This window comes from Cynocephalus volans, chromosome 5 (genome assembly GCF_027409185.1).
Source record: "Cynocephalus volans isolate mCynVol1 chromosome 5, mCynVol1.pri, whole genome shotgun sequence".
Classification (NCBI taxonomy): Eukaryota; Metazoa; Chordata; class Mammalia; order Dermoptera; family Cynocephalidae; genus Cynocephalus; species Cynocephalus volans.
In genome coordinates, this window is record NC_084464.1 from 144,273,147 (window position 1) to 144,298,425 (window position 25,279).

The following is a 25,279-nucleotide window of genomic DNA, read 5'->3' on the forward strand; positions in this document are numbered from 1 at the left end:
GGGGACTGAGATGGGTTGAGCTGTCAGGGTACCCTCTGAAAAGGACACCTCCAGCGGTTCCCCAGGATGAGACAGGGTGCTTGCTCTAGCCTGATTCATTCACACTGGTACCTCTAGTAGAAAGAAGCTTACTCCTCTCAATTTTAAGTTGGTTTCTAGCCTGGGCAAGAGAAGACTTCCAGACTTCCCTTCAAATCAACTGTAGTAACAAAAACCAGGCTAGGTAACTTCAGGGTGACAGGGAAGGACTTCGTTGCAGGGAGCAAAAGTCACATGAGAGTTAAGGGTCCCCTTTGGACACAGCAAAATAAGGTTTGACTAGTTCTGAAAGAAGTACTTCTGTTTCTTAGAGTTGACAGGTCTCTGCTCCCTGACGTGTTTTATGTAAATGTTGTTCTGACAGTGCTGTTTTCCCTCCCTGCAGGCAATGTGAAGTATTCGTCCAGCCAACCAACATTTCTTGACTACAGTATTGCCCTTTTTAGCAACTGCCAATTCCAAGTTCCATTTAATCAGAAGCTCCATGGCTCCTTGACATATGCTGTTGAGTGCTGACTGTGTGTTCTACTGAAGGAGTAAAACACTGACTATCCAAAGAAAAGGATATTTTGTTTTTATAATAACCATATGTTATTGTTTTCTTCTTCCCTTTCTATGCAACTGTATATTAATGAGCAGAGAGGTATTTGGAAATGGTGATACATTTGACACTGATTTGTATAGTGTATACAGCATTGGGAAGGTGGGTGGGGGCTTTCTAATATGATACCGTCTTTTTAATAACCATAACAAAAATTATGTGAGAATTCGAACACCACTTTGCATTTTCACATTCCTTCTGCTGTTCACATTAGCCTTGTACAATAGCTTCATCTATTTCTTTGACTCTTTATGTTTCGGTTATTTATAATTTATCAGCCATATGACCAAATAGATTCCATGGATTTGTTTCCATGATTTGGCCAAATTAATAAATCCATATATTTCAATCAAATATTATCTATATATATATGGATGGATGAGGCCACAGCTTTGTGTATACTGTTTAACTTCATGTGACATTATACACTTACTTCTTCAGTGACCACTTGGATAACCACAATAAAAATCCTGTGGGCCTAAATGGCATTTCTATTGGGATGTTTTTTCCTATATTTTATTCCCTTCTTTATAAAAGTAGGTCTTGGTTTCTTATTTATTTTATGTCCCAATCTATATGATAAGGGAGGCTGCATTATAATAATTTCAAAGATCCTTTTACCAAAGGTCATCCATTTAAGCATCTTTTCATTTTGACACAAAAACAAAACTTGGTACAACCTTTCCTAGTTCCCAGGTCTTGATTTTCATCATTAAATACACAGCAGACCTTTATCTGTTGTGGTAACAGAACACATCATTGTCTTTAGTTCCCTTTTAAGAGAATTTTATTGTTTTTGTATTTTCAAGTCCTTTATAATTCTTGAAACTCCTATTTTCTCTTTGAAAACAGACACACATTTAGTGCATGTCTCATTTTTCCTTTTGGGTGAATGAACAGATGTTTTATTACCTTTCATTTATCACTATATTTGGGAAGGATGTTTTATCAAAAGCCTATGTCACTGCTTCTAAAGAAGGATAAAATTAATGTTTAGATGGTTGGTACCTCTGCCTATACCTTCGAGTGCATTCAGTTAGGTATTTGGTTCAGCTTCTGATTTAGCATTTAATTGATTCAGTTTAAACATGTTACTTAATTACCAAATGTAGAGAAACCAAAAAAAAAAAAAAAAAAGTGAAAATAATGTGTTTTGATTCATGCCTATGTGCTTTTAATATGTCAAGACATTTTAACTTTGGGTTCTCTTTAACTGGGATCTGGCCAGAAGGAGGCTTAAAGTTAGAAATTGCTATTCTTTTAGAACAGGTGGGTGGGTTGGGGGGCAAGGGTGTCTATTTGCAGCATAGATATTTTGAGAAGAAAATTGTTTTATATAAGAGGAAAGCCATGACCACCTTTCTACCTCAGATCCATCTTCATTTATTGTGTTGGAAATAGCTTTATGCCAGTGCAGCCTGCAAAGTCTAGAGCTTTTATCAGGCCATGTCATGCCCAAGAAAGCACCTATTTAAAGAAAAAAAATTCCCCGAACTCTAAACTCCAAGTTGTAGATTTGGTGTCTTTTTTTGGTCTTACTTTGAAAAGTCATGTATTAATTTTCTTTGCCTGTATTTGTATGCAAAATGTCCTCTATCTGCTATTAAGGAAAAGCTACTAAAACACTACATTGTGATCTTCTAAGTAATAATAAATAAAAAGAAATATATAGCAGCAACAACAATGGGAAATATGTAGTTCTTTTGAAATATGTGGTAAAGAACTAATCATAGACTATCATCTAATCTGGTTACATGTTGTATTTTTCATCCTGAATAAAAGTAATTTTAACACAAAATGACTTTGATATTCTTCAGCTATGTTCACTGATAGAATCTGTGCTTCGAATGTACATTTCGGAAAATAAAATATAGAGAGAGACTGTATCCTGATAAATCTATATATTTTCCTGCAGTTTCTCTCATACACACTAATACAGTCTCTTTTTGCTTTCACTCTCTTTCCCTCTTACACATACATAATTCTCAATTTTCTTTATAGGTAGAAGGCTTATTGATAGGGAATAAATATTGGATATTAAAAATAGGCGCATAAAGCCTATTGAGCTTTTGCTTTAATATCTTGATGCTATTGGCATTTAGCTGGTTATCCTTTCAGATCCACTTTTAGCTTCATGCTCTTACATTGCTTTTTGTCTGTACACTGGATTTTCATCACTGTTAGTAGGTTTAATCAATTTCTGAAGCCATCCAATGGGAAAGAGTGTTGAGAATCATGTAACTTCATTCTAAAATTAAAAGCTAGCTATAAAATAGAAAAGCCCCAAAATATAATTTGTTAAAGAAAACATACATTTTGAGGAAAAACATTTTAAATATCCTGTCTGCCACACAGTAATATTCACATTAAAGATCTCTAAGGAAACAATTGGTTTTCAGCAACTCATTGAAGGGGTAGTCAGAAGTAGAAGTGAGAACAAATAAAGAAGTTTTGTTTTTATACTATAAGCCTTCAGCTTGTTATATATCATTGAGATAATATATTTGTATATTAAAGAATGTAGTTTGCTCTTGGTTATCTTTCTCCCTACATTCACTGTTTCAGTAGACCAACTTGTTCAGAGGCCTTTCCAAATTCATTAGTCGAGAATTGAGAGAAAATACGGTAAAACACCACTAACATCACTACTTAAACCTATAGTAAATAGGGTCAAAAAACTTTATTGACATATAATGTTGGCTTGTGTTTTTCTAAGGTTAATTATGTGACCAGAATGAGTCATCCACTGGGAATCTTGGAATGTATCCCTTGCAGATAAGGTGGGTGGGTACATAGGAGGTTCTTCCTTCTGACCAGATGACTAGGGCACATATGATACTATGTCCCCCACCCCCAAGCATTTGTTTAGAAATATGCAATTTACTTGCACTTTACATAAACTCACAAACTTAGTGGTACTAATCTCTCATTCTGGAAGCCTTCAAATTGTGACATATTTTAGAATATTTGCAGTTGACACATATGCTTGGGCTCAGATTTTTTTTTTTTAGACCTCATTTTTTGGTACTGTTTTGAATTTTTTATGTGGGTAGTTAGGAGAAATGACTTGCCAATTTGCCCTCAGCCTAGTTCTGTCCTCAGTCCAGAAATCACAAATGTTGAATATGTACTTGTATTAGTGTTCTCCAGAGAAACATAATAAGATACATGTAGATATGTTGAAAGAGATTTATTATGAAAGATTGGCTCACGTGACTGTGGAGGCTGAGAAGTCTCACCATCTGCTGTCTACAAGTTGGAGGCACAGAAAAGCCAGTGATGCTGTTCCAGTCAGTACAAAGGCCTGGGAACTAATGGTGTAAATCTCAGTCTGAGTCTGAGTCCAAAGGCCCGAGAACCAGGAGGACCAAAATAAAGTCAGGAGAAGATGGATTTTCCAGCTCAAGCAGAGATAGCAAATCCACCCTTCCTGCACCTTTTTGATCTGTTACAGTCCCCAACAGACTGGATGATGTCCACCCATATGGGTGGGGGTGTTCTTCTTTACTCAGTCTACTGATTCATACACACTCACAGATATACCCAGAAATAATATTTTACCAGCTCTCTGGGCATCCCTTAGCCCAGTCAAGTTGACGCATAAAATGTGTCAACACAAAATGTGCCATCACAGTAGTTAAATAAGAAGAGTTCCCAGGTTGCTAGGTGAAGCCATTGCAATTAGTTCCTGATATTACTTTTTTAACACCATCTTTCATAAATATTAAAATATTGATTTTTAAATTTTTATTTGAATAAGTTATTTTTATCCTTTTTCGTTTAGGTAAAATAAAATGGCTCTACTATAACTGCTGGGAAAAATTAAATCATTTTAGTGTTGTAAATCTGGCCTACGTGGGTCTATCAAAATCCATTCGGAACAGTCTTATTCATTATAGTCTGTGAATCTCATGAGCCATGTTCACCCTGTGGGAAGCTGTGGACGACCACACATGCTGCTCAGGATGTCTGTGAGCACATCCCTGTCCCACACAATCCTCATGTGTCCTCTTCTCACTTCCCTACTTCCACGTCCATCAAGCAAGTTCATACTGTCAGTATGTTTAATGTAAGATATCACATATCACAAATCAAAATGTACGCTGGACACCATATCCCCAAGTCAATGATAAAAAAATTTAAGAGGTAAGGAATCTTATGATTAACTGGAGGATGTTAGCCATGGACCAAAATTCAGCCTTGACTTGAAATTTAGTGGCTATTACTCCATTTAAAAACAAAATATGTGAGTGCCTGGGGTGTGTGAGACACTGTTCAAGTTACTGAAAACAGTCAGAGGACAAGTTCCTGTCTTGCATAGTTCCTAATCAAATGGGTAAGCCCAATATTAAGCAAGTGGTTACAGTAACAGTGTTAGGAGCTGGAAGGGGGATTAATAGGTCCCCATAAGAGAACATAAAGTGTACTCTAGATCCCCACAAGATGTGTTTCCAAATATGAGAATACAGTTCAAGAAAAAAAAAATGTGTAGAATTAAATACCACTTGTAAAAACATATCCTAATAACTTCACTGTGATGTTTCAATGTGCTTATTGGTGATGTCAGAATACTAAGAGGACATCCTAATGATCACTAAAAAATGCAATGAATGTAGTAGTATTTCCCCCATAAAAGAATTCCCTGGTTAAAGAATTTTGAGAAATACTGCATGCTTTAATGGCCTTTGGAGATTCACAATGCACGTGAACGTATTAAAAGATTTGAGAACTCCTGAAGTAAAGAATTGTGCCTGTGTATCACTCTGTATTTCCAAAGCATTTAACCACAGAACCCTTTTGCATCTTACCTATCAACATCCTGCAATGTACAATTTGGATGCTGAATTAATGCCATATGTTTTAATTTTGCAAGTATTTATAGGTAGTGATTCATGAAGTCTATAAAAATAATGTGTGAATAGTAAAACAATTATCAGTATTAATTCAGGATTTTTAAAAGGAGGGTAGCCTTACATCACAAGCAACACATTCTTATTAAAGAGGTATGCTAAAGCATGAGTAAGAATCAAGAAAAAGAAAATCAAAAAGTGATAGTTTGCTGACAGCCTATCTTTGTCTCTAGTTCAGAAAACATTAATATTTCTAGAGGAAAGTAATTATTTCTAAAAACCATGTCTTTTAGATGGGTCATGCATAGCAGGTGCTACTAAACCAGGCATGAATTACAAAATAACAGGAGCTAGGGATGAGTTCGGCATCCAAAAGTTATTTCCTGAAATCTCATTTTCTGTTTCTTTGCTTAATTAATAGGAATTCCTGGTTTCTGCTAAAACTGACCAAAACCTTATCCATTCAGAATGTGACTGCCATGTAATGGTGCCATAAATACCACATTTTCTCCCTCCCAAAAGTCCCTTTCTTTTAAGGATTTGGCTCTTGCATACAGGTAGAAACTCTCATATTTCCCACCACATCTAGTCCTAAAATTTCTTTTAAAAGCAGAATAATGCTCTAGATTGTGACAACCTCTTTGAAATATTTTATAAATCCATTCCTTTAGTGTACTGAGCAAATATGTATTGATTATTAAGCTTATTTCTCACATATTGATAACAAAAAGAGTCATAGATAGCAATTATTGGAAATGTGCACTATGAATGTAAACTGATCCTTTTGAGATTGGTTATCAATTATCAATTCTCTTCAATTTTATCACACATACATCTATTGTTTAAGTGGAATTCTTGAATCAGAACCCTTAGGACAAAACTCATGAATAAGGCACCAGAGTATAGGCCACTGCAACTGGCCTAGCCTCAAAGGCTAATTATTTAATTAATTTAATCTTAACCAGTTTTTGCAAGGTTAAACACAGCTAGATGTTAGACAAATAAGTTATGGTTCTCATAGCTCCTTTTTCAGTATCACTTGGCATCTGGTTGAGCTTTCCGCAGACCTAACAAATATAAATCTGTACAGGCTATGCTCAGGAATCTCTGTTATATATGCCCCCTGTTTCCCCCAAATACCACCAAAATAATTTTCTCATAAAACAAAGTTGACTTTACTTTTAAAAGCAATAAGAGAGAACGCTACTTGACCAAGTTTTTGTAGCATCCCGAGGGCATGGTTAGGATTGTGTAAGGGAGATGAAGCACATTAATAGTGTAGGATTGGTAGGCATAGCAAGGTGAAGGTTTTCAGCACCGCACTCTCCCGAGTGAGCCACAGGCTGGCCCCAAGGTGAAGGTTTTGACACAAAAATTTTGAAGAATCTTGGCGAATACAGTTGTTTGATGCTATCTGTTGAACTGAACAGTTTGATGTTCATGTAAATTAGTTTTGCAGGAAGTTTCTGGAATGAACAATAAAATTATAATAAAGTCATGATAATGAAGACAGTGGAATACCAAAGCTGTGTTAATGAAGGCAATGTACTTGTAAAGTCATAACAAACAAAGTTGTGTGGTGTAGATAGATGCTTTTGGTTCTCTGCCTCTTCAGCCCAAGCTGAAGGACAGAGCATTAATATCTGGGAGGCATGATCAAGACACATCTTCACCACAATTTGAGATGTAATGATCAAGTATCACATTTCTGGGGTTGTCATTTCAGCTGCCAAAAGTGTCATGTTTTCCTGTTCTTTTTCTTGGATAATCATTTTGTAGAACTAGGTGTCTGGAGCTCACAGACCCCTCAAGCCCGTTGTCCAGACTGGGTCACAAACCCTTCATACACAGGTCTACAAGCTAGGTAATAGGAAAAAAGGTCCTCGGAGCTGTAGGTGAAGAAAGAATAGTCTTTATTCATCACATACACATCTAAGAGCTAAGCAGTCCAAAGAGAAACTCAGAAACTCAACTGCTACCAGCAAAGTCCAAAGAAAACTGAGCTGCTGTCAACAAAGTAAACATGCTCTATTTTTAGATGTGAGTTCTGCTGAGCCACTGCTTTGCACACTGAAGAACACACAAGAATAGCAACAAACTAAAAAGATACATGGGCTCCCATGTGCACTAACTCCACCCACACACACAACTTGTTTACAAAGAATGTGCTGCACCACCCACAACTGGACCTGAGGCAAGGGGTCCTGATTAAACTATTGTATTTGCCCCACAATTTGTTCATTCATTAAATGGGACAGCAAATACACACAGTTATGTAAAACTCCAGGATCACAGATCTGAATATTGCAACCCAGACAACTACTAAAAAAAGGATTATAATCAGAGTTTGCAGTTCACTTCTCAGTCAGGAATGAACCAACCGAACTAAACTAGGAAAATAAACCTCACACACTGGAAGAGACTGCTGAATTAGATATGGGGTTATTAGCAAAAGTCTCAATTAATAACTAATTTGTTTGAATACTGGGTCTTGTTGGTAATATGATTGACACCAAAGAGATGTGGAGGGATGTAATCATGACATTCTTCTCCTAAAACAACACCTGTTTCCTTTGAGAGGTCTATATTATATTGAAAGCAGCTCTATTCTGAACACGAACCTCTCAGCTAGGGGTTCTATAGCCTTGGGGGTATTGTGTAACTCTCCTGCTAGTATATGAAATGATTCTCCCAATTTTTTAGGCTTCTTATAAAGCATGATATGAATTTTGAAGACAGAAGCAAGTAATCCAGAATTCCCCTTGAATGGTTAGGGATCCCAAAGCAATGCACAGTATTTATCTTTCTTGAAATGTTATCTAACATTCTCTGTCCAGGAAAGAAAACTGATTGGCCAAAATATATTCTGGGTGATGTCAGTGTTTATACTGAAAGTGGGCATCAGTTTGCCAATATAATGAGTTCCTGTCCAGGTAGTAGTCAAAAATCCAACACTTATCATTGGAGGACCATCCAATGATTTGTTTTTGTGCTAAAATACTCCTATGAAACAATTTTGAGCATTTTTGTACTACTTATCAAGAGCATGACACCAGCCAATGAAATTTGTGATATTGGTATCATTAGGTAGATATAAAACAAAAGAAAAGAAGTATGTCTTACTTGTAAGAGCTGTGAAAGTAAGACAGCCTCCAAAAATATACCCTCTGTTTCTAAGTGTTCTACTTCTGTGAAAGGCCAGTTACAAAAAGCAGCTCCAATGAAATTGTCCCTGAATGTTGTCTCAATGGAGACAAGAACCACCTTTTCTAGGAATGATGTGATAAGAGTTTTAGATTTCTAGTGGTCTGTCTTGTTGTGGACAGACCTGGCTGTTGAATCCTCTTAATTGTCTCTTAGTTACTGACCTGGGAAAATTTTGAAAGTGCACATCTGTTAAGAGAAAGGATTTACCTCCTTGGGATAAGTCATGTAACAAAATTGCAATTTCCTTCTGGAAACGTTATGCTCTTTCTGAGCTAAAACAGTAAGCAGATAGATGGAATCAATCTAAGAGCTCACCTTGTGCTTAGAATACAACAAAAGGTCATCCACATATTGGATAAGAACAGGATCACAGGGAAATTTAAAGTCCTTGAGGTTGTGGTTGAAGACTTGTGAAGAGTAGGAAGGTGTCTCAGTAACTCCCTTGTCCATGAGAGTTAGGTATATTGTTGATTGTTTCAGGAGGAAGCAAACAATTATTGACTATTTTGACCTAAAAGGACACTTAACAAGCAGAACGTGGATCTACTACTGTAAAATTTTAGCATCAGGAGCTGCCTAAAAGAACACAGTGTCTACGTTTGGCAGGGAAGCGGTGAATAACTATCCTGATGTCTTAAACAAATGTATATATCCTGAACTCTGGGTTAACAGTGATAATATGAGTACTATGATGAAGGCTATGAGCTAGGATGAGTTCTTTTTTTGTTAGCTTTTGACCATTGGTTGTAGTCTTTCTTTTACCTCTAGTTAAGAGGGTATTGTGCAAGTTTGAGTTGAGCTTTAGATGGGGCAATCTTAACCTTGATGGGGTCAGCCTTGATAATGCTACCTACATCAGTAGAATATTTGCCCACAGAAGTCTGGCATCTTCTTGAGATTGGCAATGTGGACTTGACTGAGATATGTAAATTGATGTCAGTGTCCAAATTAGCTATGCAATCATTATGAAAGGGGGGGCCTTAGGGATTTCAAGAAAGGACTATTAGGAGAATATTTAAGCTGGCAATTCAATTTGCACAGTAAATGACTTTTTATGCATTAAGCAGGTGTGTGTGTGTGTTCATTAAGGAAGAAGACGTGTAGTGGTTAAAGATCTGAGGGTGACTGTTACGGACTGGGATATGAGGAACGTCTGAAGATTATTAGGGACACCTACCACCTGAGTAATTGAAATTGCAGCACTTGTGTCAATGAAAATATTTTCAGTTTTCTCCTTAGTATTTAGAGAAATTTCTCCTGGTGAGTTTAAGGGTGAAATGAGAATTTGGGTGTTTGATCTGGAGCACCTTCACTGGTTGTATTAGTCTGTTTATATTGCTTATAACAGAAATACCTGAAACTGGGAAATTTACAAGAAAACAAAATTTATTGCTTACAGTTTCAGAGGTTTGGAAGTCCAAAGTCCAGGACACTCAACTGGTGAGAGCCTTGTTGGTGGGTAGTGACTCTTTACAGCAAAGCAGAGTGTCACATGGCGGATGGCAGAAGCAGAGAGAGATTCTCATGGTCTCTCCTTTTACAGCCCTCAGAACCATGCCCAAGACCACCATTAAACCATTAAATGTATTAATCCATTCACTAGGGCATGGTCCTCACAATCTAATCACCTGTTCAAGGCCCCACCTTTCAATTACCATTATAGGATTTCCTACCCTCTTAGCACTATCACAGTGGGAGTTAAGTTTCTAATACCTGGACTTTGGGGGACACAATGCAATTCATAGCACTGATAATCCACTTCATTTTTTTCTCTACTGTTTCTTAGCTAAAACAAGACAATTCTCTTTCCAGTGCCTTTCTGCTTACAGTAGCTACTTGAGTCTTCATCAAAAGACTCTCTTCTCCCATATGAAATGACTAGGATGGGAACATCTAGATGGGTTTTCTTCTGCAAAACTGTAAATTTATTCTGAGTCTTATTTTGGTTTTGTTCTAAGGCTTTTCAAACTGTTCAGTGAGGTATTGAAGGCCTGTAAAAGAACTATTTTCCATTCTTGTTTTTGCTTTTATGTTAAATCTCTTATTTCTAGCTTAAGACTTGACAAAAAAGTGGGGAGTGTAAGGGAGGAAAAATCTTCTCTTCTACACTTCTCACTTCTCAGCTGAGGCCTCTGTTACAAATGACAGATTAACAAAAGTAAAACAAGCTGAAGTATATTAAAGTACATCTCAAACATGAGAAAAACTCAGGGAAGAGTAACTGTAAGAGGTGGCTAGAACTCAAACTTTAATACCATCTTCTACTAAGCCAAAAAATGAAGGGTGTGAGGGAGGTAAATCTTGGGAAGGTGGACAGTAAGAGTGCAGTAAACAAGAGGAAGGTTTGTTGTGCAGATTTAAGTCCTTGCCTTCTCCATTGATGAGAGATGTGATGTAGAGTCATACTTCTCTTCCTGGTACAGAAAGGAAAATACCTTACAAATGGAGATTTAATTTATAAGTGTAAATTTCCCTTATCAAAGGAAAACTGATATTCTGTTTCCAGAGATTCTCATGTGTCTGCTGTTTCCAAAATAAGCATCTCAAAATACCTCTTATGCTAAACAAACATATTTGGGGTAGCATATTCTGGTCCCCTACAGTCATGTTTTGGGGTGGTATATTCTAGTCCTCTGTAGCCATATTTTGGGATGGCATACTGTAGTTCCCAACAGTCATGTTTTGGGGTGGCATATTCTGCTCTCCTATAGTCATATAAGCTGGGGGTGACATCTGCCTCAGGATCTACTCTTGTATTCTGTCTAAAGGGGGTAAAGAGTCCATGACATATCAATTGGACTCAAACTTTCTTTGCCTACGAGTCTCAGAGCCCAACCTATTTTTATAGGAAGGTTTTGGGGAATAGCCTCCAAAAGGCTATGTTCAGCACCTCCATCTTCTTAAAATTCTAGATTTCCTAGATTCCTATGCAATTAGGGCTCTTTTGAGGTTATCCTTGACATTTTTGCATTCTGCCTGTCTCTTAATTTCCTGCATCAGAGTTTCCACTAATAAATTAATTAATTGATATATATCTGGAAACCTTGGATTATTTGTTTCTAAAACTATTCTATATTCCTCTCCAAATTTCTGGGGTTTAGAAACTATTCAACAGTGGCTCTCAGTTCAGAGTAAGCCCAGGGTTCAAAATCAACCATACAGGGTTTTCCTGTTTTATGGGAAAATTCAAGAGTTAATTTTAAGAGGTAATTGAGCTTTGGAGGTGTCTGACTAGCCAGGAGGGAAGCGGAGTGTGCCAGAGAGATGGGAGCAGAGGGAAATTGGGATGTATAGTATGGTGGAAAAGGAATAGTACGATAAAGGTATTAGGTTCATGTGATTTGAAGGTACCAAAAAAAGAGGTAGTTTTAGATTTTTCATATTTTCTTTTGCTTTAGCCAATAATTTTGTTAAGGAAACAATTTTGAAATCTGAATTTTTTTTTATCCTTCCTTATACCAATCAAAAATTGCAGACAATTTGATGTTTGAAGTTTTGTTTACTTTTGGTTCTAAAGTGCCTCTCAAATGAACAAAAGTTATTCCAAAATGACCATTACAATTTTAAATTATCCCTGGTGAATTATGTCACTTAGAAAGCTAAACTCATGATTTGAAGTGATCATATAAAAAATGTGAGAAGTAGACATCTAGCCCAGAGGGGATGCAGAGAGACATGTATGTGACTGAGACAAATGCATGGGAATCTGGGAACAGTTGGTCAGAAGGGTGGTTTTTACACCTCACAGCTCAAGCCCAACCATCCTAAAGGCCAGGCCATCTCTGACTGCAAACCTGACTAATTATGAAAGATGGAAAGGCTTGGAGAGGAGGTCTTTCCCAAAACTAGACTCCCATGGATGAAACAAGACAAGACAGTTTGATAAAGAAACTGGTTGGGACCTCTGCTCCTCTTCTTTTCTATGAACATTTCTGTTATAAATAAATGTAAAGCAAAGAGTGACAAGGACAGACAGAAACAAGTAGTTGTATTGTTAATACAAAGGCAGTTTGTACCAAGAAGAAAAATTGTCGAAATCTGATCAGATAATAAAGTTTCTAAAATGGATTTCTTATTCCCAAGAGTTAAACTCAGAATGTAGAGTGCTCACCCCAGAGTTTCTGATGCAGTGGTATAGAGGGGTTAAGAATTTACATTTCTAAAAAGGTCTCCCAGGGCTCAAAGGGCCTCCAAGTGCATGTTTCCAAGTCAAGGGTCTTGAGCCACTCCAGTGATCTTGCTAGGAGATCTCAGATTGTCAAATATTGTTTTCCTGAAAACCAAACAAAACACCAAGATAACCTATTCATAAAACAAAGCTGGTAAGAGAGCACTATTTGGCAGTCTTGAATGGGAAGGGCAAAGGAAGGACATATATGAGGGTTTGGAGTATGCTTGAAGGTAGGTCTTTCAATGCAGGGGCTTTATTAGGATTGGATAAGGATTATGATATAATAGTTCAGGATCTGTGGGCCTAGCAAGGCAAGGATTTTGAGGCAAAGTCTCAAGTCGCTGAGGAACGAACAGATGTTTGATGCTATAGACTAAAGAGTTGAACAGTTTGATGTTCACTTAAATGGGGTTTGGGAAGTTCCTGGAATAAGCAATGAAATTATTTTCAACTTTTATCTTCCTTGGCAAGAGATTCCTGGATAGTAAAATCATGTTGACAAAAGACAGTGGAATGCTAACATAATGTTTATAAAATAATGTTAAAATAGAAAGTAGTAAGCTGTGCGTATATAGATTTTGGATATACGTGTGTATATATACACCTTATTTCCATTGGAGAATTGCATAGACACAAAATATAGCTACTTCAAGTTGACTATATACATAATTGTCATATTATTGATGAAAATGGACTGCACACTTAGAGATGTCAATATTCAAATTGACCGGTGAACATACTATTAAGAGGATTTAAATAATACTTATCTTCATTATAACTTCATCTTGCACATCATAAAAATGTTTATTGAAAATTACATTGTGATATCTACATTTTGTGTCTAAGGAAGACTTATATCAAGGGTAAGAAACAGAAAGAGTAATTTATTTTGCAGGGGTGGGGGGTGTTCTTTTAGTTTAGCAACTCAAACTGACAATGCAGTGAACAAATTTGTTTGACTTACTTTTGGATATAAAAAATTTTGGTAAAGGAGGATGGGAGCAATGATCTAATATATTTAAGAAACATTCTGGTAAATATTAATCAAATGAGAAAATGGCTGTCAAATTTCATGAGACAAAGAGGTATTATTGATAAAGTACAATCTTCAGACCAAGATCAGATGATTCTTCTGAGCAATATAGTCAATAAATTTAGGCTTACTTTGAGATATTGGTTTTCAAAGTATTATTCCTAGATCATCAGTATCAGTGGTACCTGAAAACTTGTTAAAAAAAATTCTTGGGCCCACCTCAGATCTGCTGACTCAAAAACTCTGGGATTGGGCCTAGCAATCTTGCTTTAACAAGCCCTGTCGGTGATTCTGATACAGGCCCACATTTGAGAACCTCTTACTGTGAGGCCAGAATCAAATTGCCCAGAAACACAAATCATCAAACTTCTGAATATTTTGGCCCTGAAAATTACAGAAGCTGAAGAAATCAATCAGAAAGTCAATTGAGGCTGGGAGAGTTTCTGTTATTTTGTCAAATTATAGTTACAAATGTTTTTAGAGATCTCTGAGGTACTCACAGCTACTGTTATAAGACAATATTTTTAAAAAGGTAAAATCATGACTCAGATACAAATATAAAATGGACATATTTTAAAAATTTTAACTCTTTTGTCAGGTTAGGGCCCACAGACCCTTCAAACCCATTGTACAGACTGGGTCCCAGACCCCAGACCCTTCACATGCCAGGCTGGGTCACCAGTCCCCTCCCACTCAGGTCCATGAGCTAAGTAATTGGGAAAGATCCTGGGAGCCATTGGCAGATGACATGAGCTCAGTCCTCAGCTTCCTCAGCAGCAGCAGCTTCCAGCAGCTTCCAGCAGCCTCCAGCAGCAGTAGCAGCCTCCCTGTGGCCCCCACCCCGGGGGCGTCCTGAGGGAGGGGATGGGGAGGCCTGTGGCTCAGAGCCACTCATCCTTTATACGTAAGTCAGACAACCCAGGACATCAGGGTGCACGTGCACATTCACATCAAATGCTCCGCAAGACTCAGAACCCCCAAGGGACGCTGACCATTTATCTTCACTTTCCCTACATCGTTAAATAAATGAGAGAATCAGTAAGATGGTAAAAGCCATATAGTTGTGTGTGTTAGACTGTAGCAAAAGTAACAAGGTTAAGATGAGGAGTTGGCAATTGATAAGGTGGTGCATGAGTTTTCTGAAAGTAAAAGTGTGGATAAGAAAGAGTAAATATCTAATCCTTTAAAGGAAATTGTAGACCAAGAAAAGACATGAAAATTGATTAGAAGATCATTAGAAACTTTCAGGAGTATGCTTTTAAAAAAAAATTGTGGTAAAATGCATATAATGTAAAATGTATGATTCTAACTATTTTTAAGTGTACAGTTCAGTGGCATTAATACTTTCACACTGTTGTGCAACCATCACCACCATCTATTTCCAAAACTTTCCATCATCTCCAGCTGAAACTCTAAAACTTTGTACATGTTAAACACTAACTCACCATCTTCCCCTCCCCTATGACCCCAGTAACCACTATTCTACTTTCCGTCTCTATGAATTTGCTTATTCCAGGTACCTCATATAAGGGGAATCATACAATATTTGTCCTTTTGTATCTGGCTTATTTCACTTAGCATAATCTTTCCAAAGTTCATTCACATCGTAACATGTATCAGAATTTAATTCCTTTTTAAGGCTGAATCACATGGGACTGTATGTATATACCACATTCTGTTTATCCATTTATCTCTCAATGAACATTGGGTTGTTTCCACCTTTTAGCTATTGTGCAAAATGCATTCTTTTAGTAGAGGACTGGGGTGAAGCCAGATCACAGGAGACTAATTGAATAAAGGAGTTATGAGAAATTATCTACATAAACTCATTTGAGAAGACTAACTGTGAAAGAGAAAGGAAATGTAACATGAGCTGTACAATAGCGATGGAGACATACAATGTTCCCTTACGACAGAGTGGTTCATATCACAGAAGGTTCTGGTCTGCAGGGTCAAAGTGCTGAGACAAAGGAGAAGAAGTGAAAAGGAGACAAGAAAGAATGCGTTTTGAATCTTTGTATTCTCTTTCCTTTAATCTACATAATACCCAAGAAGAGCAGAGAATTTAAGAAAGTTTGATCTGCTTACTTTGCAGTTAACAAAGGGAGAAGCATCTCTAACTCACTTAGGGAACTCAGATCTTCTCTGTAACAGATACTTGACTTATATCTGTTCCATTAGTAATAGTCTCTCTTTCTCTCTGTCTCTCTAATTCTCTGTCTCTGTCTGTCTGTCTGTCTGTCTGTCTCTCTCTCTGTCTCACACACACACACACACACACACACACACAATCAAAACTCAAAGGCAAAGGGGGCTGGATCTAATACTCTAATTGTCCAAAAAGTACACATACAAATTACAATGCTCATTTGCCTGCAATCATGCCAATGTGGACACCATTTACCACCAAGCTGCATAGAAAACAGGAGGAAAAAATGATGATTTCTAATCCTGAGAAAGTAATTTTATTTTAAATACAGAAAGAATTTTTTTCTTTCATTTCCAACAAGGAACACTCTGTGATCCTTTGAACAGGAAACTTTCCCATTTATCCATTTTAAAAACAGCTAGTAAAACACCACTGAGCAATACAATACTATAATATCTGGCCCTTCCTTGGTCTAAAGTCATCATTCGCTCTGTGATTAACAAGAACTAGGTATTTTCTTCAGGCAATCATGAGATAATTCCTTTGACAACATAATTTCTGAAAAAGTTAAGAACTTGTGCTGTCACTATTGAATTCTTACAAATTCTTAAAAATTCTTACAAACTTCATTATGGCTGACATTATTAACCGCAGAACTTCATGCCTTTACACTTTGACATATGCTCCCTAATGTAAAACCTGTCCCTAAGTCTGGTCACTTATTAATTGCCTCCTGGCTTTCTAAACATTGGGAAGACATATTCAATCACGTCTAGGCTCCTTAACCAATTCTTCCTTGGCACTTCACTAGAAATTAAAATAATAAATTCTGCCTTTATTAAACACTTTCTATATTGGTAGACACTTGTGTTAGACCCATTACATCCATTGCTCAAGTCCTCATAAAACCCTGCAGGGTAGCTATTATGGCCCCATTTTACAGATGAGAGAGCCTACTCAGCAAGGGCATTTCCTCAGCAGGTAACAGGCAGACCTGGACTTTGAACCCAGACATGCCTCACTCCAAAGCTGAGTTCTTACTTCAAAAATCAGCCTCTCAGAAGAGAAAGAGTGGCACAGGTAACTTAGCTAACATTAATCAGGTGAAAACTCTAATGAGGCAAGGACATCTGGAAGTACGGATTGGGAGTGATAACTTTCTTCAGCAGAACTCCAAACTTCCCTTTATGCTTACTGCAAGATGGTGGATAAGCCAGGGTGGGTGTTTCTAGCACTGTCCCCAGCTCTCTTACGTCAGAGATGTTCTGGGCATTGAGCCTCTGTTCAACAGGTGTAGAGGGTTGAGCTAATCACAGCCTTTGGTTCACGTCATGACATTGCCCAGCGAGGTGCCAGATCCCTTACCTGTTTTTATCTGTCTAATTATTCCCTTTTATTGCCATGATCTGCTCTCCTTTTCCTCCCATCACCAAGGCCAACATGTTAATGTGTCTGATGCTATCCTTTCATTTTACATGTTCTTAAAAATCCTTACTGTGGTTTCTGTGCCACTGTATGGATACTGAGGCCTCAACATGAGGCACGAGCCCTGCACTGAAACCTTCTTGAGGCCAAGAACGTGGACTCCAGCCCCAGTTCTTCCGCTCACCCACCAAAGACTTTTATTTCCAAAGCGAGCTACTCTCTGCAAGCCTACCTCTTCATCTCAAGATGAGGATAAGGCTAGCTGCTTTGCCGCTCTTACAGGATTGTAAGAACCAAATGAGATAAAGATTCTAAAGGCATTGGTAAGCTAAAAGCATTTAGAACTATAAAGCTTACATGTATGGTTTTATCTCAGGAATCATCTGTGCTGTGAAGATTGGTGGCTGTTCTGATACGACCCCTTTTTGGTGTTGCCTGGTGTGGAAGTCTGACTCCAGGCTTCTATGGACTGAGTTGAGTCCCCTGAGAATTCACATGTCGAATCGCTGACCCCCAGTGTGACTATATTTGTACCTACAAGGAGGTAACAAAGGTTAGATGAGATCATAAAGGTGGAGTCCAATCCAATAGGACTGGTGTCCTATGAGGAGAGGAAAAGACATCAAGATCTCTCTCTCCATGCACTCATGAAGAAGAGGCCATGTGAGGACATGGCGAGAAGGCAGCTGTCTACAAGCCAGGCAGAGAGGCTTCTCCAGCAACCAACCTTGAAGGCACCTTGATCTTGCACTTCCAGCCTGCATAACTGTGAGAAAATAAATATCTGTAGTTAAATCACCCAGTCTGTGGCATTTTGTTATGGCAGCCTGAGCAGACTAAAACACAGGCACACCTTGGCAATGATTGTACCCTGGGTATGACTTGTACCCAAAAAGAACAACTTTAAAGGTACGATTCCTAATCCTGGGATGTTCCTGACACCTTAGAATGATTAGATATTCTCAATATGAAGTTAATTTGCATTTTACTTAACTTAATGTGTGCTAGCTGGCCCTTTTGGAAGAGAGTCAAAAACCAGGCTGCCAGTGGTAGCCCAGAGTGGTAAAGCATCCAAGAGGGAGCATCTCTCATAAGACCCAGAGACTCAACAGTGTTCCTCGTTGGATGTGTCCCAGAGCAATAGCACAAAATTCTCGACAAACCATTTGTTGTTCTCTCTAACTTTTAGAACAGGAAAACCCAAGAGCTGAGAGAAGTTTGGCTGGGTGGCGGTTAATAAATTGGCTAACTTCCTTTTTTTCCTTTGATGCCTTTTCGTTCCCTCCCTTTTTAACGTTAATGGACACAAACATCATTTCTGCGATTGCCAAAATGATTGATAAAAAGTAGCCAATGTTATTAGATAAACATCAGGCACCAGAATTCCTCTTAAAAAGAGAACTGCTTTTGTGTTTGGAAAGATACCTTAGTGGAGCATGGGGACAGCCAGTGACATGCCATGGGCCCCTGGAAGGAGCACAATTGTTCTCTAGGAGACAAGGGGAGAAGTGTGTCCATAGTGTGGAAAGGAGGTGGGGAGGAAGGAGGCAGAAAGAAGAGCACCATTGGGGCCAGATGAGAGAAGGTTTGGTGATGGCTGCGTGGTGTGTGATGGGACTCCATCTCTAAGCCTCCTCATATCTCCAGTAAAGCTAACATATCCATGAATGGGGTGAGTGCATCTATTATGAACTCAGGTGAAATGTGAGACTTTTGTCTTGGCAATAACTGAGGCTTTTCACCTGGACACAGACATGGAGACAGAGGTACCCTAAGCAAGCTAATGATCAGGAATCAGGAGAATTTATGGTGAGGGCTCTAGGTTCCTACAAGTCTTACAAAACTTAGTCTTTAAGGGCCGAGCCCGTGGCACACTCGGGAGAGTGCAGCGCTGGGAGCGCAGTGATGCTCCCGCCACGGGTTTGGATCCTATATAGGAATGACCGGTGCACTCACTGGCTGAATGCCGGTCACGAAAAAGACAAAAAAAAAAAAAAAAAAAAAAAAAGATTTAGTCTTTAAGTCAAATCAACCTACAAGGACCATGGTGGACATTCAAACCACATGAATAGAAGGAGAAAGTCAGGTGGCCCCAAATTTCTTAAGCATCTGAATGGAGTTTGGAGCAATGTCCCTGCTAAAACATCTCCACTGCCACCTCTTTTACCCTCAGCTTCCACCCAGATGGCACTCACACCCAGGAAGTGTGAGTGCAGGGGAGGCAAAGTGAGGAATGACAGCCATGTTAGGCTGTGGAAAGGGAAACTAAGAAAGCCAAAAAGTGCAGGAAATGACTGCATGGGAAGCCTGAGTTGCAGGAGAAGTTATGGAGCTGGTAGGGGTGACTGTCAGCTGCCAGGTAAAATACCTCTCAAAGCTCCACTGGCTTCTAGGTGCAGAGCTAAGCGATCCTTCATCTTTCCCACGGCCTCTGCATGCACAGAATCATGCAATGTTTTCAGACATTTGGGAGCCGACTGGCCAGAAGTGTGAATCTGAGATGATGCGGCACTTCCCTGCTTATTTCTACCCTTCCTTCTTTCTTTGCTGGTGGCAATTTTCTGAGGCCTAAGCTCAGTTTCTTCCTCTGTATAATATTACATGTTTTTTTAAATGGTTACATCATTTAAACTTTGGAAAAATCAGATGAGAAAGGATTGAGATGGTGCAGGACTGGCAGTTTTGCACCGAGCTACCGACAAGGCGAGAGTCAATCTCTCTGACTCCTGATGTGTATTTTTTGTGCCTGTCCTGGTTGGTGGTGCTGACCAGCTTTTAACCCGTAACAGCACTGAGAGGCAAGCGGGGGAGGGTGTCTCTCTTTAGATGCCTCTCCTTCACCTCTAATATCTGCAGCCCTTTCTGCAAGCAAAAAAGTGATTCTGATCTGTTACTCTCCAACAGTCATTATAACCCCTATTAATTTTTAGTAAAAAGATAGATGTGGTGGTGGGGGGGAAGTGAAGACTTGATGGAGCAGGACATGGGGTTGAATAGGAATGTCACGTCCCCTCCCCTGTTCCACATTTCTCTTAAATGTAATGAACACATTCCCCTGGAAGCAGAAACCCAGGGCTAGTTGTGACAGAAATGAATATCAAGCAATTCAGGTTCATTGCCACAGAAGTGTTATGATTCCGTTTCAGTAGACAAGAGATACCCAGGGAGTCTTCTCATTCTGTTACAGTCTCATCTCCACTCTTCACTAAATTTACTTAATTGGAAATTAGAACTTACATGATGGGGAGGAGGATGTTCTGTGTCCCCTCTAGGGCCATTGCCCGGTACATCCTCATCACCGCTCACAGAAAGATGGAAGGGGCCGGAGGAGAGAGAACGCTTCCTGGGAGAATTGATACATTCAGGCTTTAATCTTTGCTGCAGGCACATGCACTGGGAACATGTGCAGAAACCTCTGGAGATATTACTGTGGAACTAGCCAGAAGGAAACATTCTGCAAAGTGGCTCCCTTCTATTGAAGTTGTAAGTCCTGTTAAAAGCTCAGAATCATCGTAAAATCGGCCACCAGGCTCTCAAACATGTCATGATGGCAAAGAAGACAAGAGGGAAAATAGGACGGGGGTCTGTGTGTGGCTCATGGGTACAGTGTCGGAGGAACCCACAAAAGGACTTGGGGAGGCAGAATCTGGAGAAGAGGAAGACAGACCGGAGGAAGCCATGGCCAGAGGTGCGGGTCTAAGAAGATGCACCACTTTGCTGGACATTTCTATCCTCTTGTCATTCTTTGCTGGCAGCAATTTTCTCAGGCATAAACTAAGCCCTTTTCTCTGTATAATATGGCTGAATTGTGGCATAATTTTTAAAAGTTTGCATCATTTTAAACTTTGGAAAAATCTAGAGGCTGGAAGTAGCCTGCCTGACTTCAATCCTTGATGCTCTTGAGGAAATCTCTTCTTCTGCCACCTGAGACTGCTAGAATCAGAGGTATGCAGGTGTGGAATCATGAGGGGAAACACAGCATAGCAAATATAATGTGGATGAAACAACATCAAGCGTTCAGAGGCGGGAAAACATCCTATAGAAACACAGCTTTCCTCCTCACTGTTACACACACGACCAATAACCAGTTTTCCCAGATACAGATGATACAGCACCAGCAGTCTCAGCATGGTGGACAGTGACAGTTTTGGGTTTCCTAAAACTCATGGAGTTCAAGGTCAGCCTGTGGTGCTTGGGAGAATCCTTGTTTGTAATCTCTGCTTGTTAGTTGACACAAAAGACAGAAATTTTCAAGTGCAGAGGCACACGGTTGGTGTTGTTCATATGCTTTGATAGATATTCAGGAAAACAGCACTGCCCAGCGTGTGGAAATAAAGCCCTCTTGACTTTGACAGCAGGAGTCTTCAGAGACTGACATTTTTAAAGGAGTTCCACATCCTGGCCAGGCCAGTCAGAGAATAAATCCATGGCTTTTAAACATGTAAGGAAATCCAGTAAGCCTGTTGGTGGCTATTTTTAAAAATCATGAGTTTAAAATAATTCAGTGGTGCTGAGTGCATGGGCCAGCTCTGCTGCCAGAAAGGGCTGAGCGTACAGGGAGCTTTTCTCAAAGCATCCAGAGGAGGCCGGGCTGCCGAGCTCAGGACCATCCTGCCAAGGACATCGGTGTCAGGGTTCATGTGGTGAACATGATTCTGTGGGATGGGAAGGGTCCTGGGAGGGCCCCAGGTCAACCTTCATATGGATCAGGAAGGTGGAGCATGCTGTAAAAAGGGCAGGCCCCAAGGAAGGCAGAGGCTGCTGGGAGCCCCACTTGGGCAGGGCCAGCACAAGGCCATCCTCGGGTGTGCCCTGCTGGGCTCTCACCTACCAAATGTGCCCAGATTTCCAAAATCCTGCAGGTAGTCAGTGGTCGGCCTGTGCCCAGGAAGGATTTTTTCACTGGTGCCATCAACCTCTCCTTCTCTGTTAGGGGCTAAACTGTGTCCCCTCCCTAATTCATTTGTCAAAGTCCTGACTCCCAGTACCTCCAATAGTATTCCCTCAGTATTTTTGGCACAACCAATGTAGGTATCATATATACCTAGAGCAAATTTTCTTAAGTGTAATAACACCAAAAAAGAAAAAAGTGTTATGGTCCAAGTCAAAATTAAATAAAAGTCTAATGTCATCATCTTAAGTAATGTGTGTAAGAAAGGAGACACCTGAAAGGATAGAGATTATAAATATCTATGCTTCTATTTTACCTGTTAGACTTTCATTAGGTTTTCAGGTGCTGCAATGCTAAACCATACCGGGGTATTTTTAAGGATATTAATAAAGTCCCACACCCTTTATGTTCACTGTTATTCAAGTGCAGTTCTTTCAAATGCCATCATGGAGTACAGAAGAAGAGAATAATGATACAAGATTAAAAAAAATCCTGATCCATATATTGTTCCTGCAGAACACTCAGATGGGCTTACACTCTGCCCAGAGCCAGGACACCACGAGCTGTGACTTTTCTCTCTTCCTCTCTCTCTCTTTTCCTCCTGAAAAAATCCAAAGAGGAAGCAGGAACTAAGGACACAACTTCATCATTACTTGTACATCCTGTCATTCCCAGAACACTTATTGAGAGTGTGTGTTGCTGTGCCGAGCTACTGAAGTATTCACTCTGACAAGATCTCATATCTTGTCTAAATGAACAGGTTAAATACAAGATGAGGGAAGAACCTGCAGCAAAATGTGCATATATGAGAATGGAGCAGGAGGAGAAAATAGGCTGTAGGAACTGAGCAGCAGGTGTGAGTGGAGGTGGCAGTGAAAATTTCCAAAGGGGGAAATTATATTAAACTCAGCACATTTTACTGTCTTATGATCTTCCCTGATTACTTCATGTGTCTTCTCTCCTGGCTGGATTATAAGCAGAGACAGGTCTTATACATGTTCGTTCACCTCAGTGAATAGGAATATTCTGGGCATGTGATAGAGTTTGGATGTGTCGTCCCCCCCAAACTCATGCAGAAATCTCCAATGTGACAGTGTCAGAAGCTGTTTGAGTCGTGAGTGTGGATCCCTCATAAATGGATTAATGCTCTCTCTGCGGGGGTGAGGGTCCTGAGTGAGATCTCACTCTATTAGTTCCTATAAGAGCTGGTTGTTTAAAAGACCCTGGCACCTCCTCTCTCTTTCTCTTGTTTCCTTTCACCATGTGATCTACTCGTACCTGTCTGCTGCCTGCTGCTTTCCGCCGTGAGTAGAAACAGCCTGAGGCCCGTGCCAGATGCAGCTGTCCCAGAATCGTAAGCCAAATAAACCTCTGTTATTTATGAACCCAGTCTCAGGTATTTCTGTTATAGCAACACAAATGGACTAATACAGCATGGAGCAGACAATCAAGGAATCCTTGTCAAGTTAACCAACAAAGGAATAGGTATGAGCCACCAGGAGCCAAGTTTTAAGGATAATTGCTGTAATTATAAGTTCAATGGCAATTATTATTAAGAGTGATTGTTACTGCAAAAGCTAAGGCTTATTTTGATGTCAGAGTATCATTCAAAAAAGGATTGCCAAAAAGGCTAGAAAAGACTGAAGTGAGTGAAGGAGAGTTAAAGGTGTGTGTTTGTGTGTATATGTGAACTCAAGTGGACAGAGTTAATGAAAGTTTAAGACAAAAACAAAACCAAAAACAAAACTCAATGGGAGAATGACAGACATATCATGATGTCTCCAGAGCTGCAGCAGATATGAAACAGGACCAATAAAATGGGACATGGTATGATCTGATAAACATACTCTGTTGAGACCTCTTATGCAAGCAAAAGAAGATTAGAAGCAAAAGAGATTAGAGGTGAGGAGACATCACAATACGTGAAAATCACTTGGAAAAGTGACTTGTATATAGGGAGAACTTAACAATGCTAGTTATTATCAATATTGCACAAAATTGTCAATATCAGTAATTGTTAGATTTTCAGACTTTCAACTTTTTTATGAACATATTTATAAAATAAACTCTGATGACATCACTTGAATCTCCAGATTCAGCCATTCCTGAAGCCAGCTATAACCTTAGACTTCTCAAATAAATGAGCCCCCAAGTTTCCCCTTTAGGCTTAAGATAGTCTGAGATGAATTTCTATCACTACAATTGAAAAGAAGACTCACAAAATGCTGAATCCAAATTTGTGCCATTCTAGAACTGAAGCCCATAACCATTGTGTACACTGCCATGGGAATGCCTTTGTGTGCAAGAATCAGTCAGGAAAAATGTTGCCTTGGAAGGTAACACAGAATAACTAAATTGAATCCAATGCAGATACCCAGGGAATGACTAGTGTTTTTTTATAACACAGGAAAACATAGACATGGAATAATTTTAAAATAATTTAGAGATCTGTCTGATGAATGACATCGTATTGTCCTTTGGAGACAACAGAAGAACACGGAGTAGAGTTGTCAAGAGTGGGTCCCGTCAGACAGGCCCAGCTTCCGTTTCTGAATAAGGTGCCTGCCAGGTAGATTAATAGGGAGTGTTCACCGTAGCAGAACGTTAGGTTCCAGACAGCCCGGCCTCACTGCTTGACCTCGGTGGAGCTGCCCCTCCCCCTGGACTCTCAGCTTCCTCATCTGTGAAAGGAGGCCATTTCAACAGTTGTGTTCTTCAGTTTCATCATTTTATTTTTTTAAAAATGGGGGAGGAGGATGTCTGGCTGATGGGCTGGAGGGGTGGGCAAAGAACGCCTCCTCCTGGAGGGACCTCCCAGGGCCCCTGAAGGCTGGAGCTTCCTCTTGAGTAGGGTCCCTCAACCTCAGCACTATGAAATTTTGGGCTGAAGAATTCTTTGCTGTGGGGACTATT

At 39.4% G+C, this 25,279-nt stretch overlaps 1 protein-coding gene across 4 annotated transcripts in view; it reads left to right on the top strand.

The window, feature by feature from the left end:
- UTRN (utrophin) overlaps positions 1-2,385 on the top strand; it is a 473,290-nt gene extending 470,905 nt beyond the window's left edge. For all 4 annotated transcript variants that reach the window (XM_063097714.1, XM_063097711.1, XM_063097712.1 and 1 more), the window contains one exon: positions 425-2,385. In XM_063097714.1, the coding sequence (XP_062953784.1) occupies positions 425-433 (9 nt within the window). In that variant the 3' untranslated portion in view covers positions 434-2,385. The remainder of the gene's footprint in view (positions 1-424) is intronic.
- The last annotated feature ends 22,894 nt before the right edge of the window (positions 2,386-25,279 follow it).